The sequence below is a fragment of the Acipenser ruthenus genome, chromosome 51, assembly GCF_902713425.1.
Source record: "Acipenser ruthenus chromosome 51, fAciRut3.2 maternal haplotype, whole genome shotgun sequence".
In the NCBI taxonomy this organism is placed as follows: domain Eukaryota; kingdom Metazoa; phylum Chordata; class Actinopteri; order Acipenseriformes; family Acipenseridae; genus Acipenser; species Acipenser ruthenus.
Window position 1 is genome coordinate 528,479 of NC_081239.1, and position 18,067 is coordinate 546,545.

An 18,067-nucleotide genomic window follows, 5' to 3' on the forward strand; every position below is an offset into this window, starting at 1 on the left:
GATCAACCTGCTATGCAATGGGAGTCCGATTTCCATCCCTGTCGCTTTAAATGGTACAGTACACTCATTTAAAAGAACACACCAACAGGCAGAACTACAGCAGCTGCACAGTTATGAAGTCATTTAGCAAGCAGGGAACCAAAGACAGATTGCATTTTAAAACAAGCCGAGTTCAAACACTCCCTCTCCCTCAAATCTGTTGGTTTCCTCTATTGAAAAATGACTGGCCCTGAAATACCTTTGACAACGGCATTCTTTAACTGCCCAGAATTAGTCGTGCTAATAAGCCTGACCTTTAAAAAACAAGAGATTTACACAAACTGCTTTTTTTACTTTGAGTCGTACATACAGGATAAAAATAAATTAAATAAAGTGCTGACTGCAGATTCTGTCTCCAGCGCAGCAGCCACTGTGAATATATTGAATTCTTAAAAAAAGCCAGCAGGAGAAAGAATGGGAGGTAAATTAAAGTAACAAAAACCACCAAGAGAAATGCAACCTTAAGCCTTGAGAAAACATTACGGATCTGACCGGTTTTATTTCACACAGCCTAGCCTTCCAAAAAAAACAATTTCCTGATTCTTTATTCATTCATCATGTGTTTTGTTGCAAATACCACTCAACACAAACAATTTAAATATTGCAAAAAAATATGCTAAGCATTTAAAAACGAAGTCTTCATACTACTTCATGAAATCATTCTACTAGCTTGCTCTAAAACGGTTCTTGAAATCTCATGCGAGAACAGTTTCACCCTGAAGGTGGTCGCAATTTCAGTGCATCAAAACAGATCTATTCCAGCATAAATTTAGCAGCTCAGCTTCACGTCACTGTACTCTCAAACCAACACTGCAAGAGATGACATCATGTGACTCACGTGCTCTCAGCCAATCAAAAACAAGGATTGAAGATCACTCAAGTACATCAAATTTTGCCCTTACAGGTACTAATCTGCACACCAGCCAAGACTAAAAACCAAGTTCTAACGCAGGAACACTTAAAGACCACTGTATATATTCAAGGAGAAGCATAATTAAAATATATCACAAATGTTTAAAACCAGAAGTCTTTTACCCCCAATGTCTCCTACCCAAGACCACTGCATGTTATTAATGAGAAACTCTGCAACAAATGGTTTTGACTAGAAGTCTCAGTCCCCTTTAAGGGGTTATTTGGCAACAGGGGGAGTTTGCATTCCGTTCAGCACAGACGGTATTACCTATCTGAAGAGTGCCCTGGGGTCAATAAAGGGTTAAGTCCGCGCGGTCCTACCTCGATGCGGCCGGTGTCTGGCTGAAAGCCCCGGGCTGGGTCCTCAGTGGTGACTCGACACTGGATGGCACAGCCGTTGATCCTGATGCTGTCCTGCTTGAGACCCAGATCAGGCAAGCTCCTCCCCTCGGCCACGTGGATCTGAGCGTGGACCAGGTCGACACTGCAGAGAAGGAGGGACAGCAATGGAAATACAGCAATACTCCCACTGCACAGCCGTTTGATCCATTCCTGCTCTTATTACGAGTCACTAATCTTGCGTTAGCTAGGTAGACATGTGTTATATGTATATGAATGATATATATCCCCTTCAGGTCATTGTGTGCACAGTCGTACCATGTTAAGCATCCTATCTATGCATCTATTTTTAATGCATCAGAAGCATTAATCATGAAGAGAATGAAAGGCCAGTTCTGAAAGCATTGTCAGGGTCTATATTAAATTGAGATCCTGTATAAATGTATATCTATATAACTGACATAGTAATGTATTGTGAAATGATACCAGCCTATCACAGTGCTAGGCTAGAACTGCCAGGAATAGCAAAATACAGGACCACTGTACCATAAGCCTTTCCAAATCCTCCAAGCATAACACAAAAAAAATTAATCATGTGAAAAGAAATCCTTCTGCATGGCGTGCCCAAAATCGCTTGACACAACCCCTAGCCCCCCCCCCCAGATATGTCCATTCTGCATTGAAGAGGCATTACCGGTACATTAGGTTTGCCGCGCAGACACGAAAGCTAATCCCAGCCAGGCAATGCAAGCGCCACTAAGCTATTCAACAAAGTGTTCATCTGATGAATGCCGGCCGGGTTTCTCAGCTCCCCTGAACAGACCTGATCTTGGGAGAACCTTCATTAGGGATGGAACTACAGTACAAAGCATCGCAGAGTGTGCGGCATTGTGAAGCACAGAGGTATGGTAAGCATTAAATATAACCATGGTAAACCGACCCTCAATTCCCCATTGTTGGGGCTCCCGAGTGGCTCATCCAGTAAAAGATGCTCAAGTGTGGGATGCGTCCTATAGCCCGGAGATCGCAGGTTCGAATCCATGCAGACCGTGACTGGGGGTGGTGGTGGGGGGGGCACAATTGGCCGAGCGCCACCCGGGTAGGGAGGGATTAGGTTGGCAGGGGAATCCATGGTTCACAGTGCACCAGCGACCCCTGTGGCAGTGCGAAAAATGATGGATTGGCAGAAACACTGTTTCGGAAGACGCGTGTTTCAGGCCCAGGGCGGGTGCAGCGGTGAAGTGGGGAAAAAATGATTGGGCATTCCAAATTGGGGAGAAAACCAGGGTAAAAACCATTGGAAAATAAACTCATTATAAAAGCAGAGCACATTGTAATAAAGCACAGGAAAAGCATTTTAAAAGGAGTAGAGAGGGATGGTAAACTCATGATCCAGCAGTGTGGAAAGCATGGGAACTGCAGAAATACCAAGCATTAGCTTTGCTAATTTAAAAAAAAGATCATTTCTCCTACTCCACCTTTAAATGACTTCAGCTTTCAGTACATGTTCTTCAACATTACAAGATGAGTTTTAAATCTCAGGGGGGGGGGTTCAGAATCCACCAGTGCATCACACAACACTGCCTGTCACCTCAAAATCTATATATAGATCACAGATTTAATTCATGCATGCATCCTTAAAATAGTCGCATTTGTGCACACTTTTTTGTAACACAGTGCATGTCTGGTGGAGAGTGAGCTACATTCAAACCTAGCCTGAAGCTGCAACAGAGTTTAATATGAAAGACATTAAAATAGCTTCTGACTCCCCCTGGGCAAGATCACAGAACAAAGGATTGAGGATCTGTGCTGTACAACGTGTGGGAGCAGAGATACAAAGCAAAGAGGAAGAATAGACGCTTGGCAAACGGGCAAATCATTAACAGCACAGGCCTGTGCTTTGGCTCTGTACGCAGAAACGTGAACACAGTATGGAGAAAAATACACAGCCACAAGAGATCTAAAAGGCATACGTTTGGGAAGATAGTTTATTACCCCCAAATAATTAATGCAATGAACAAAATCTGCTGCACCAGTGAAAGAAAGATCTATATACAAATCACAACCACTTTTCACAAGCTTCAGAGTCATGTTTTATATGAAGGAAATGAAATGGTTAAACCCCATCCCATATTTTTTTTGTTCTTCATTTTTCTAGCTGACCTATTTCCATTTAAAACTATTTCAGTCAAATGAGATGCTGTTCTATCTATCTCAAAATTATTATTATTTTAAATAAAATAAGCTGCCAGAATCTAATGAAACATCATTTTGTGTTAATGGTTTTAATAGCTGCCTGCCAAAGAAACACTCCTACCATTTCCCACCATCGATCCTCAAACTTAACGACCGTGCATTCTCTCGATCTTAATAAGCCTTCCATTACTCAGCCGTAATTACACAATACACCTCAAACTGGCATCACTTCAAAGCAGCACGACAAGCAATATTCATAACTAATGCCATCCCTGCCACACCAGTGCCAGAACAAGCGTGGCACTGCGAACGACAGTGATTGATCGAGGCACAACCCAGGATAAGCTGCTCCGAGATCTTCCACGCATTAACACACATTTCAGCAAGCAGCAAAAACGAAGAGAAAGGGTTAGGAGATGAGGAACGGTTTAGAAGTGCTCAGAGATTTAATGGCTGCACTGCTCGCTCCCTCACCCCCACTAAGAGAAAGGGTGCTCCCTCCAGTCCAGGACATGCTTGAGGCATGGAGACTGAACTGCTCCCTCCCTCCCTCATCCCCCTAAGAGAAAGGGTGTTCCCTCCAGTCCAGGACATGCTTGAGGCATGGAGACTGAACTGCTCCCTCCCTTACCCCCCCTAAGAGAAAGGGTGCTCCCTCCAGTCCAGGGCAGGATTGAGGCATGGAGACTGAACTGCTCCCTCCCTCATCCCCCTAAGAGAAAGGGTGCTCCCTCCAGTCCAGGATTGAGTCATGGAGACTGAACTGCTCCCTCCCTCATCCCCCTAAGAGAAAGGGTGCTCCCTCCAGTCCAGGGCAGGATTGAGGCATGGAGACTGAACTGCTCCCTCCCTCACCCCCCTAAGAGAAAGGGTGCTCCCTCCAGTCCAGGGCAGGATTGAGTCATGGAGACTGAACTGCTCCCTCCCTCATCCCCCTAAGAGAAAGGGTGCTCCCTCCAGTCCAGGACATGCTTGAGGCATGGAGACTGAACTGCTCCCTCCCTCACCCCTCTAAGAGAAATGGTGCTTCCTCCAGTCCAGGGAAAAACTAGAAGCATGAACACACGCAGCTTAAATTTATTTTATTCCAGAAGGAGGAAAAAGAAAACATTAAGGACACGGTCGCACTAGGATTCAAAATCAATGCGGCGCGGTACCAGCTCTCTGAACAATCAGTCCTTCCCTGCTCGTCAACACAATGTAAACCGATAAAGGATTTTCACATCTCTAATTTTCGGAGAGCAGGTTCCAGCTTGATCAAGGAGAGGAGGTTCTCTCTGTGCGCCGCTAACAGAAAACGGGTTTCTCTTTTAGCGGGTGTCAAACACACTGCCGGGGTCTCAGATTAACCTGGAGCGGTTCGAAACTGGTGCGCTACAGGGGTTTTTTAACCCTTTAAAAAGGTACAAGGGACATGTGCGTCCCACAAATGATGCGTTTGCGAGGTGGTGTATGGAACAGGGTTTAAAATGTACAGACAGGTTGGATCCGGTCGTCCAAATTGTCAGTTCATTCCTCGTGATACTGGAGTCGCTTTCAAAAAGGTACCAAGAAGAAACAGTCTGAACGAGCGCTCACTTCGTTGTGTACCTGAAGGGGTTAAACCGACTGTCAAAATCACTGCTATGAAAAGTATGTTCAACATGCAAAAATAGTAATCAAAAATAAGTATCATGCGCAGAACTTATGTAAAAACCAAAAGCGTGCAATAGAGACTTCAAATTTATACATCTAGTATTATTCCTACAGATGTAGTTACAGGGATGAGAATTCTCTTCACCAGATTACTCCTGCAGAATTACATAAAAATTAACTAAAAAAACAGGCTCTTAAACACTCATTCTTCATTTACTTTTTCTACTCTCCGTCTGTCTTATTCAAAAGCACGACCCTGGTTAATATATGTATTTCAAAACTGACAGCACCAATTTTAGATGACATGACTGAATTTATAATAAATGAGCACCTCTCCTGCTTGCCAACATTTTAAATTACACCAGAAAGGCATTAACCAGAGAGAGAGAGAGAGAGAGAGAGAGAGAGAGAGAGACACACACAGAGAGACACACAGAGAGACACACAGAGAGACACACAGAGAGACACACAGAGAGACACACAGAGAGACACACAGAGAGAGAGAGAGACACACAGAGAGAGGGAGGGAGGGAGAGGGACAGAGAGAGAGAGAGAGGGAGGGAGAGGGACAGAGAGAGAGAGAGAGGGAGGGAGAGGGACAGAGAGAGAGAGAGAGGGAGGGAGAGGGACAGAGAGAGAGAGAGGGAGGGAGAGGGACAGAGAGAGAGAGAGAGGGAGGGAGAGGGACAGAGAGAGAGGGAGGGAGAGGGACAGAGAGAGAGAGAGAGAGAGGGAGGGAGAGGGACAGAGAGAGAGAGAGAGAGGGAGGGAGAGAGAGAGGGAGGGAGAGGGACAAAGACAGAGACAGAGACACGCTGGAATTAAAATACCAGAACACTATAGGATAGAGAAACCAATTATTCCAGGATTGAGGTCTTCACAACAAGAGGAGGTGCCTCTTCGAGAGAGCGAGAATGCGGTTGCTGGCGTGGATTCACAGGTCATAAACCGAAACTGCTAAATAAAACAGCTGTTTTAAATTTGTGCCGATTGCCACCAAACCGTCATCTTTTCTTAGCTTCTGTTACGCCGTTTCCAAGAGCCATGCAAACTGGATTCAATCTCAGTCAAGTATTTCATACAATACAGAGATATTTGTACAGTATGAAAAAAGTTCCTAATAAAGTGGCCAGACTATATATAAAAACAATTGCTTAAAAAAAAAAAACTTTTGGAATAGCTTTTCCTTGCTGTACTGCTACTTTCTAAACCGTCTGTTGAATATACAAGTCTGTATGATACTGCAGGCAGCTTTTAACACAACTGCAGGGTTAAAGCAGGCTCTAGCAGATCTATGAAGTCTCTTAAACTAAAACCAAGCTGTCACGTTCTAATAGTCATTGCAATATGTATTGGGCACTCTGCTACCGGACTGGGTGGATAATCAAGAACCTTTACCATGCAGGGAGACGTCTGATCCCCAGATCGTACTCTGCAAGTCTTGCAAGACTCGTGATACTGTGTAAATGCATGCCTCGCAAGCAGACTCGCAGAGAGAAGAACGAACACACTGATGAAGAAATCGAGTTTGATGACCTTGATTCTGAAAACACTGCCGGTTCAGGAGTAGTGAAAGCATTCACATTTCTAAACCCCCCCCCCCCCCAGAAGGACTGGGGAGTGAAGGTATCCGAGCAGAAATGATCCCCCGATTCCCTGGCCTGTGCGTTACAGATTTCACCCCCGCGGGAGCAATCACAGGTTCAGAATGTCTGAACAGCTTTCTCTAGCTCTCTGGAGATCATGGCCCAGTACCGTGTGATTTATTAAAACTCCAAAAAACAGGGCCGTGATGAGGTCTTTATATTGCACAAGAGACTGGAGAACGTCGCATTAACTCCAGGATTTAAGTTACGGTGAAAACAGAAATGATCGAGTGCGGTTAACATGGCACCATAAGTCTGGAAGCACCGCCAGTGTTTTCAAAACACTGGGAAAGCTGTCTGAGCAAAAAAAAAAAAAACTATAAATAAAATTCAAATCGACAATCAGGGAATTCCACAAGGGAAAGAGTCGTACAGCAAGCAGCCTCCCTCGATCTCAATAGGATTGGTGCTGGTCTTTCTGCACGCATTCCTCGGACCGGTTTTTACAAGGTGGGTTCTGGTTCTGAAGCTGCACACCTCAGCATGCACAGACTCCCTGGCAGCGCCACGCTTGGTAGAGTTGCTTCAGATTAAGTTAGATTCTTGCAGGAGCTCTGTAGTAGCACAGGGGATAGTTACAGATTTGCAGCCACATTGACTGGAGTTACTGTACTAACCAATATCACACACATCCCAGACAGGGAAATAACTCCTATTGCATAGCAGTTTCGCCCGTTCCAGGTTTTACCATGAGCTTGAACAGCCACAGTGGGGCTAGGTAACTAACTCGGCTATTTAACTCTCCAGTAAAACCAGGAATGGATCAACCTGCTATGCAATGGAGGGGGGGGGGGGGGGGGGGGGAGGCGATTATGTTGAAGTGACAAGCTGGCATTGACAGCACAGCTCTTTCAGAAAGAGGACACCCCTACAGAAAGTGGAGCAGTCCACCTTTTGGGGGGCGACAATTAAGTTGGTCCAGTAATGGGGCAAAAATGCAAGAGATCACGGGACACTAACAATAAAATTCACATTTATTTGCATACTGATTTGAACTCAAGTCCTCTCAACCACCCCACAGCGAATTTAGCAACAATTCCTAGTTTTAAATAAAGAGGCTAATTGGCGAATTAAAAGCCATAAACAAAAAGAAATGTCACTGGGGATAAAACCCTGCTTGAAACCTCTTTACAAAAACTGGAAACCAATTAAAAAAACAATGCTGACAAAACTGACCCCACGGCCTCAGGCTAGCAGCACAAGGACTTTAAAAAATAAAAAAAAGCAGAGACAGCATCCGCAGACGTAAACGGATTTCATTCACCCTACAGGCTTAATTAAACAAATGGTATTGCATAATTAGATGTAAATGGTGCAGGGAATCCTTTCCTGAAGCTGCTTCAAGAAAACGCCAGTGCTTAAGACCCGCACATGTGAATTACATACGTGAGCTCCCATTCCATAGCAGTTTGATCCATTCCTGGTTTTACTATGGGTCCAATAAGACACACCTGAGCTTGGAATGGGTGAAACTGCTATATGCACAAGTTTAATATGCAAATTCGACAAAGCAGCCGGATATATCCATAACAGATTAGCCCTCGATTTCTGATTTCTCAATATCTGGTGCTGAACAGCCTGACCGCGTCTGGAAAAAAGCACTTTTCAAGCATCTACATAAATCCTCTAATTTAACAGCTAAAGAACTCTCATTCGAGCTGAGCTCTCAATTACTCAACTAAAGTCTTAAACTAATAATTTGCTTCAGACCTCTTGCTGGTTTTCAGCTCTTGCAGGTCAGAGAGTTCCCTGCACTCACTCTGTGATCTCTTCCGTGACTGTGTGCTCCACCTGCAGCCTGGAGTTCACCTCAATGAAGTAATGCTTCCCATGTTTATCCACCAGGAACTCCACTGTGCCGGCGTTCTCATAGCCCACCTGAGGAGAGACGGAACAGAAACGAGACAGAGGGGTCAGCAACACAGCACACCCCATTCTCCACAGATACAGACTGCAGGGATAGACATGAGACTCCCGTTGCAGATCCACCCATTCCAGGTTTTACTAGGAGCTTGATTATCCAGTGTATAGGTAGCTCAGGTTTATCTTCAAATGCCTAGTAAAAACCAGGAATGGATCAAACTGATGTGCAAGGAGTCTTATTTCCATCACTGTAAATGGATATATTGGCTGAAGGAAGTAGCTGATTTGAGAGGATAGCTGCAATATATTGGTGTTAGCAGTGGGATATTTAGAAAGATCAGGGATGGCAATAAGACTCCTATTGCACAGCAGTGTCACCCATTCCAGGTTTTACTACCACGAGCTTGATTAGCCCCAGTGTGTACAGGTAACACGCTCATGTGCGACTCAATAAACTCTACGTAAATCAGGGGAATGGATCAAACTGCTATGCAGTGGGGGTCTTAATTCCATCCCTGCCCCAGAACAATTTTAAATATCAAAGTGCCTTTGAGAACAGGGATTTTTCAGCAGCGGTGAAGTAAAGATTTCTGTATTAATATCAACTGAATCCACTTCACACCAGATGACCGTCCCCTCCTAACACATAGTGATTAGAAAGCAGGGTTACCACGTCAACGCACCACCGATGTGGTAGACGTACTTTCTAAATCATCCTGTATTTCTACGTATAATTATGTAGGAACACCATTACAAGTTAAAGCCACACTCTGCCAGATCAAAACATTCCAGAACTCTGAAAGTAAGGGTGCAGCGATACCCCGATGTGACGAGAAGGCAGCGACACGACACACATGGTGATCCCGACGTGCTACTTGAAGGATGCAGAAGATCAAAATGGTCGTTTAACTGAAGGACCATTCGGTCGAAGACCAAAATTCAATGGAGACAAGTAGGTGATCATACCAACTATAAAAAAAACACGCTTTATTGAAGAACCATTTGGTGTTCTGCAACGAGCTATGAAGCTTTTGGTCTTGTATCACACCACCTGGCATGCCTCTTTCACTACACATCATGACAAAGCATCACGATTCATCGACATGCAAATAATTCCTACACCCTGATGTCAAAAGACTCTTGCATCATAAATAAATGCAAGGAGAGTTCTGGTACTCTTGTGCACGGCATCTTGCAAACTCTGTACCGCTTTCAGAAAAAAGGCCTTTTCATCCGTTTCCATTATAAATTCTTCAGCCCCCCGTTAGAGTGGATATTGGACAGCCTCCAAGGTAAATCCAATATAAAACTCTTGAGAGAGTCGTCCATCCTACCCCATCTTCCCCCCCCCCCCCCCCCCAAACAAAATGACATTTCATAATCGCGCAAGATTGCTTTTCTGGTCGATTACAATGGACGAGGAGGGGGCAGACAAACTAGACAAAAGCCTGATGTTTATTTTGCAGACAACAGGATCGATGCAGAACGCACGTGTATATGTATATATATAGATGTCCTGAAAAAAAGGAAAAATGATGGGCTTTGGAATAGAAACAAATTAAATCTGGGAGGAGGGGGCTGTTCCTCGGTATGATCTGTAGCCCCCCCAGACCCAATCAATCAATGCAGCAAGAGAAGACTGCTCTCGGATTTCAGCATGAGCTGAACCCACCCCCCCCCCAACCCCCAGCAAAGACAAACGAGCCAAAGCACAGGCCTCTCACACACCCGACAACACTGCTGCATGCGAACCGCGAACTGAGCCTCACACACAGGTCAGCAGTGTATTGTGATGGTTCAAGTTCATCCCACGTGTGCTCGATAGGATTGAGATCCGGGGATTGTGGTTGTTTGTGCCTCTGACTAAAAGGGCACAAAAAAGGCTACAGAGGTCTAGAGAGACTAAAGGGTGTTTGTTCTGCACAGAAAAGCAAAAGTGTCACTATGTATATATCAACAGCACTCAATGCTGTAGAGACATTAACCAGGTCACTGGTATTTCTGTAGGACTTATTTCTGTACAAAACACTTGCACTATTTAATTAGTTAGATTAGGAGGTTGTCATTTTTTGACCTTGTACCAGAAAAAAAAAAAGCAGTAACCACTTATTCAAATGTCAATGTTTGTCAAATTAAAATAGGCTTCAAATGAAACCAGTTAAACAAATCACAATGATGTCTCTAAAACATCCTTGGAATTGATTAAGGAATTGACCTCAACCCTGCTGGTAACTACACTATGAAAGTAATTACACAGAAACTTGCCCTGGGAGAGATTTCTGTACAATATTTCTGAAATGAGTACAAGAAAAAAAAAAATATTTTTTCACAACAATTTATTTTAAAATCTACCAAAAAAAAACATTAATATTTATAGCATTTTCAAAGAACACTAGTGACCCCTAGTGGTTAAAATATTTCAGCCTTTTTTCACATCACTTGACAAGCAAAGCGACTGATTTCAGCTCAACCTAATTATAAAAATCACTGAATTAATTTGGAACACGTCCGGATCGCAAAAATCTCGCACACTGGAGAGAACTGGGAATTAAGAAATATTGAGGCGGTAGTGAACTCAATCTACCAGGAACAGAAAAAAACAAGGCAAATTGTTTTCATTTTAATGAAATCCACCACTTGCTTCTGCTGCTGTTTGCACAGTATTTTACACCTCAATCTGGAACAATGACGATATTAAAACACACTACAGAATACAGCTGCACTAACCAATTATTCGGATAAGCTGACAGACAAGGGTCGACCAGACTGATTTACCATCGAGTGAAGAAACAGCTGCTTGGGTTTGTGTGGATCGCTGTTCTCCGCAGGAGTAATAAGCAGCGATCATCACAAACAAGCTGCTGTTTCTTCACTCTGAACGGGGAATCAGCCCCCCCCCTGATCCACACCAGCGACCCTCGCCTGCGGAGCGCTCCGTCCAGACAATCAAATGAGCACTTCATGTAGAACTTCTAAAGTCGTTCATATATCACGCAAAAATCAGTGGACAGAGAATCCAAGTTCATCCCAAACATGCTCAACTAGATTAACGGTGCACAGGTCTGGTGTTATCATAGAAGTAGCCATCAGGGTACAAACCCATCCAACAATGCTAAACTATCCAGTCAGCCTTCCAGAGGAAATCAAGCGACCCTGGGTATACCATTGCACAGCAGTTTGATCCATCCCTGGTTTCGCTAGGAGTTTAATAAGACACACCTGAGCTTGTTAGCTAGACCCACTGGGGGCTGATCAAGCTGGTAGCAGTAAAACCTGGAATGGATCACACTGCTGTGCAATAGGAGTCTTATTCCCTATCCCTGCTTTCGGATCAGAGTCTCCAATTACTAACTTTGTAACCAAGACCGGAGTCTCAATTTACAAGGGTTTTTAATAAGCATCTTAAATCAACGTTGCGTGAAACCGCCTGGGTCGAGCAAGCCTACAAAACCGGTAATAAAGCACCTAATTAATTATCGATTTCCCCTTCCGAGCACATCCATCAATCGTCCTCCAATCAATAACTCCGCTCGTTACCCCACGGCTTACTGTAAAGCCTTGCTTTTTTATTCTGGTGCCCTTAGCCATCTAAAATCAAAGTAATAATTGATCAGGACGCAGCACAGCATGCCAAGGATTAGATTTTACAACTCCCTCAAATGGAAATTAGACTCCCATTGCACAGCAGTTTGATCTACTCCTGGTTTTGCCAAGAGTTTAAAAATCACACACCTGAGCTTGTTACCTAGACAGTCAAGCTGGTAGTAAAACCTGGAATGGAGTGATAACTGCTATGCAATAGGAGTCTGATTTCCAAACATGTAAAAAATTAGTGATATGACATTTTAAACCTTAAACTTCAGGATAGGGGTGTACCATGAACTAATGAATCGCGACACTTTCTTTACAGGGTTATAGCGCATCATAGAGGTATGTATCATTTGTATTTGTGACGAGGCACAGCAAAGCTCATTTTAGCTCAAATGGTTCCTGGATGAATAAATGCTTTAGTTGGCCTGAAAATACTCTGCCTGTCTCGCTGTCACTAACAAAACAGTCAAATCACTAAAGGGATAATTTGATCTTCCTACTCATCATGCAAGCAGTCCATCCAGACCATTGCATGTATAACTATAGGTCTCTTGATCTCTGCTACTCTGCACTGGAATGATATCCTTGCACTACCAATATGTCCCTGTAGATGCAACTTGCTGTAATCCTAATTTGTTGCATTCTAGTTCATATTGTATTCTAGCATTTGCACTTCCTGTAAACTATACTATTTAAAATTTCAAGCTTTTATTGTAACCCCGTGCTGCCCTGCAACACCTGCAAGGTCACCTGGGATAAAAAGACGCCTTCCAAACACAGAATACGAATCTAGCAGCCTGCATATCGCCACGTTACACCCCAGCTCGGGAGTCTCAAGTTTAGAAAGCCTCATGGGTCAGCTCTCCAGTGGTAGAGAACGAAGGCTTTGACCCTGTAATCTCCGCACCCCCCTCCTCCGTACCTGCTTGGCGAGTTTGACCGCGTCGCTGGTCAGTCTGTTCCGGAGCTGGGGTTCGAGCTGAGCGGCCGGCGCGATCTCCACCACCTTCTGATGCCTCCTCTGGATGGAGCAGTCTCGCTCGTACAGGTGAACCACGTTCCCAAACTTATCACCTGGGAACCACAGAACTACAGCTTACACACCCTGGACCAGATCTCTCCCATAGTTTACCAAAATGCTTTACTGCACATTACACTTATTATGGGCAAACTTTCAGAAGGGTTAGTTTACCATGCTTTTCCACACTTGCACTATACTTGGCTATGCTTTTATTATGATTATTAGTTTATTTAGCAGACGCCTTTATCCAAGGCGACTTACAGAGACTAGGGTGTGTGAACTATGCATCAGCTGCAGAGTCACTTACAACTACGTCTCACCAGAAAGACGGAGCACAAGGAGGTGAAGTGACTTGCTCAGGGTCACACAATGAGTCAGTGGCTGAGGTGGGATTTGAACCGGGGACCTCCTGGTTACAAACCCTTTTCTTTAACCACTGGACCACACAGCCTCTGCTTTCACTATGGGGAACGTTCACAAGGGCAGCTTCAATGCTATAGGCAAGCAAACAGATTGAAGTCGCATTTTCTGAAGTTTGAGGGACTCAGCTGAAGGGCAGCAGTGTGGAGTAGTGGTTAGGGCTCTGGACTCTTGACCGGAGGGTCGTGGGTTCAATCCCAGGTGGGGGACACTGCTGCTGTACCCTTGAGCAAGATACTTTACCTAGATTGCTCCAGTAAAAACCCAACTGTATAAATGGGGAATTGTATGTAAAAAATAATGTGCTATCTTGTAACAGAGCTGTCTCTTATTTCGGCCGTCTCTCACCCAGTATCTGAACTTCGATGTGCCTGGGTCGCTCGATGAATTTCTCCACGAAGAGGGCTCCGTTCCCGAACGCTGCCAGCGCCTCCGAGTAAGCCCGTGTGTAATTCTCCTCCAGCTCCTGAGACGCAGGGTTTAAAAATAAGCCAGGAGGCGGCAGGATGCACAGTCAAGGTCATTCACTGTCAGCCTCAAGCGAAATAAACTGGACTACTCCCTCCTCCCCCCCATCCCCCCTCCCTCATTTTTCACTAAACCGTTTGATCATTTTTGGATTGAGCCTCAAGCGAAAAACTGACTCATCCCTTATTTTTTCACCAAACCGCTTACTCTGTCATTTTTGGATTGCGCGCTTCACAAAAATAAAAAAGGAGGGGGTTGCGGCCGAAACAGAGTGAATTCAGAAACAACTGCTTGGGTTTGTGTGGATTGCTGTTCTCCACACAGTAAGAAAAAGCAGCGATCACCACAAACCCAAGCAGCTGTTTCTTAAATGCACTCTGAAAACAAATCAGCCCCCCTGATCGACACCAGCAACCGTCCTCCCAGATTGTCAGCACCTGCTTTTTGGGGAGCGCTCCATCCCAGTAAATCGGTTCCTGTAGCACCCATATATATTTTGTTAACAGCAACAGGTTAGCCAATGTTAACTTTAACAGGGGCGTTCTTGTTCATTTATATAAACCACACACACAGCCAGACTTCCTCTGTACCTCGTAGCTGCGCACCACCCTCATGCCTCGCCCCCCTCCGCCATAGGCTGCCTTGAAGATGATGGGGAGGCTGTACTTGTTTGAAAACTCCTGCGCCTCAGTCAGAGCGGAGATGGGAGCGTTTGTGCCAGGGACCACCGGTACCCCTGGGGAGCGAAGCACAACCAGAACGGAAAATCAAAAAACCGCCAACCCGCCCAAGCAGGATCACCACCAACGTATCAAACTTGAGCCATTTACACCCCTCTCTGAAAGGACAGATCTCTCTCCGTACCTGCGTTGATGGCGATGGCCCGCGCCTCCACCTTGTCTCCCATCTTCCTCACCACTTCGGGGGAGGGCCCGATGAACCTCACACCCGCGTCGTTGCACGCCTGGGCGAAGTCGGAACGCTCCGAGAGGAAGCCATAACCAGGGTGGATGGCATCGACGCCATTCTCCTGTCAACAAACATTACAGGAAGATTAAAAGGAGACTCCGTCCCGAATTTACAGTTCTCTCAAAATAAGAATTACCAACTTACTTAAAAAAAAAAAAAAAGCTTATCATAGGTTTCTAATTTCATAATTAAACTGTATGGATTTTTTTTTTTATTCCAATGTTATTCCATTTTTGGATTGCACTATAAAAAGGTGAATTTTATGGGAAGAGACTTTTTCACCCTAGTTAATAGTTCTGTCTCCAAATAACCAGTACACTGAAAACACTAACTGAAGAACTTCTTTTACAATTTGAACAAGCTACAATATCTTCGAAACTTGGGGTAGGGAAAAATTGCTTACAAATTGTCAACTATAAAAAGAGACCAGAAAAGGGCTTTCAGCTGATGTTTCATAGGCTTAACAGGGTGGCTACAGGGGTGACCTTGACCCTTGATCCTGACCTTGGCCACTTTGATGATGTCGGGGATGTGCAGATAAGCCGCCACAGGGGGCAGTCCCTTCCCGATGAGGTAGGCTTCGTCAGCCTTCTGCCTGTGCATCTGCCCGGTGTCCTGCTCTGAATACACGGCCACCGTGCGGATCCCCAGCTCCGTACAGGCCCGGAAAACCCGGATCGCAATCTCTCCTGGGAACGAGGCACAGCGGACAGGGTTAAGAACACCGCCACAGCGGGCTGCTGTTCCACTCCTGGTCTTTGTTCCAACCCTGTTATAAATTGGTAAACCAATTAAACCCTGATCCTGAAGTAGCTCCATCTCGTTTTATCTGTAAAACCTGGAGCGGCACTCCCGGATCGGGACTTTGTACACCCCTGCAGTAGTCTCAATGCAAGCCATCAGTCACAGTACAGGACTCTGACTGTCCTCAGGGCTTAGGGTAGGAGGGCATGGTCATTTCTCATTTAAAAAAACACACCAGTACCTATTTCAAAATGTAATGCATCATTTGAAATGCTTATCATTGAAACTGGCGCTAGCCCTGCTGCATCCAGTCCTGCTGCATCCAGTCCTGGGTTTCAGAACTACAAGATAAAAGCAATAATCAAATCATGGGTCCAACTGCTGAACCTCGTGATCATTTTAAATGAATGCACAATACAGATTCCCAGGACTGGGTGCAGGTGGCAGATCATGCCCATGCTTGTTTTGCACCACGGTACCGATCCCGGCTGTTTATTGGTCAATAAAAAAAGGTGCACTGGGATGTGTGGCTGCCCCTACCCCGGTTGGCCACCATGACTTTCTTGATGGGCTTGTACTGGATGTGCTGGGAGCTCTGGTAGGCATGGCTGAGGAGGGACACTCGCTTCAGCCCCAGGAAACTCAGCCCTCCTCCTCTCACGAAACGCAGGTACAGCATCTGGAGAGAGAGAGAGAGAGAGAGAGAGAGAGAGAGAGAGAGAGAATCACAAACTGCTGTTTAGCCACTTTAAATCTTTTCTAAAATTTATATTTTAGAGACGCAACAATTGTTGCGATTGTTCAACTGCTTGCGTTCCAAGCCGATTTCAAACGGTACTAACAGCGGACTTCAGATAAATAATTTGTTGCCGTTGTGAGAGGCTCATTTTAGCAGAACACTGCGAACCGCAACTTTGATCAATGTGTTGGAATTGAGTAAAAAAAAAGTAATGGGAATTATAATTAAAATGGAAAAATTGAACCCGTAATTGACATAAGCAAATCCTGGCTAGATCAAGGCACATTCCAATTATACAAAGTTGCTGTGCTCCCTGCCTTTGGAGCTCCCTCAGGCAGGCAGGACTGCTGGCACGGTCAAATCTAACCCTAAATCAAAATATTAAAAACATTTGTGTCTGCGTTCAAGTTTCACAAAACGTAACCTATTCAAAAAAGATCCCTGTGGACCACGTGGGATGTCAATGCGTGTGGCGTTGTTGTGGGTGTGTTTATTTGTGTACAGCTCCTCAATTTCCCCATTTCCGCCCTTGGTGTCACTCTGCCTGATCCAGCTAGGAAAGGGTTTAGCACGAACCAGCCGGGCTAATGCAAGGTTAGTGTCATTTCAAATGGGACGATGTGCCACGGCTAGAGAGAGCGCTGCCACACTTGCAATGCTGTCAAAACGCAGAAGCAGAGAATAATTCTGCCAGCCGATTTAAGAGACCGAAACCTGTTCTAGCGATATTTTTTTTTATTCCTCTGGGCTTCACAGTGCTATGCTTATACTATGGGAAGTTTTTACAAGGGTTAGTTTACCATTTTTTTCCTTCTAAATTTCCTTTCCCATAACTCTCTGCTTTACAATGCTCCCCGGTGCTTTACCAGACCTCTCTGTGCTTTACAATGCTTCCCTATGCTTTACCAGACCTCTGTGCTTTACAATGCTCCCCTGTGCTTTACCAGACCTCTCTGTGCTTTACAATGCTCCCCTATGCTTTACCAGACCTCTCTGTGCTTTACAATGCTTCTCTATGCTTTACCAGACCTCTCTGTGCTTTACAATGCTTCCCTATGCTTTACCAGACCTCTCTGTGCTTTACAATGCTCCCCTATGCTTTACCAGACCTCTCTGTGCTTTACAATGCTCCCCTGTGCTTTACCAGACCTCTCTGTGCTTTACAATGCTTCCCTATCCTTTACCAGACCTCTTCTTTATAATGCTTCCCTGTGCTTTGCCACACCTCTCTATGCTTTACAATGCTTCCCTATGCTTTTACACATTGCTATGCTTTAACTATGGGACATTTTTAGAAGGGAAGACAGCAGCTTGATTTAATAAAAGCTAATCTAAATCAGAGACCAACAGAACTGTAGTGTACAGAGAGTGGCTTGTTCTATAACTTCATTGCCAGAGGCAGTATTTAAAAAAAAAAAAAAAAAAAAAACACACAAGGAAGTTGTAGGATTCTTGGAAACAGAACTCAGAGGGCGGGTGCCGATA

General features: G+C 44.7%; 1 protein-coding gene across 3 annotated transcripts in view; it reads right to left on the reverse strand.

Moving 5' to 3' along the window:
* LOC117398547 (pyruvate carboxylase, mitochondrial) overlaps positions 1-18,067 on the reverse strand; it is a 254,983-nt gene that overhangs the window by 226,386 nt on the left and 10,530 nt on the right. For all 3 annotated transcript variants that reach the window (XR_009320006.1, XM_059015665.1, XM_059015664.1), the window contains exons 2-9: positions 16,384-16,522; positions 15,604-15,788; positions 14,995-15,160; positions 14,721-14,866; positions 14,011-14,128; positions 13,144-13,295; positions 8,527-8,645; positions 1,273-1,435 (exon numbers count right to left, since the gene is read on the reverse strand). Coding sequence is in view for 2 of the 3 variants with exons in the window: in XM_059015665.1 (XP_058871648.1) it covers positions 1,273-1,435; positions 8,527-8,645; positions 13,144-13,295; positions 14,011-14,128; positions 14,721-14,866; positions 14,995-15,160; positions 15,604-15,788; positions 16,384-16,522 (1,188 nt within the window). In the remaining variant the exon portion in view is untranslated. The remainder of the gene's footprint in view (positions 1-1,272; positions 1,436-8,526; positions 8,646-13,143; positions 13,296-14,010; positions 14,129-14,720; positions 14,867-14,994; positions 15,161-15,603; positions 15,789-16,383; positions 16,523-18,067) is intronic.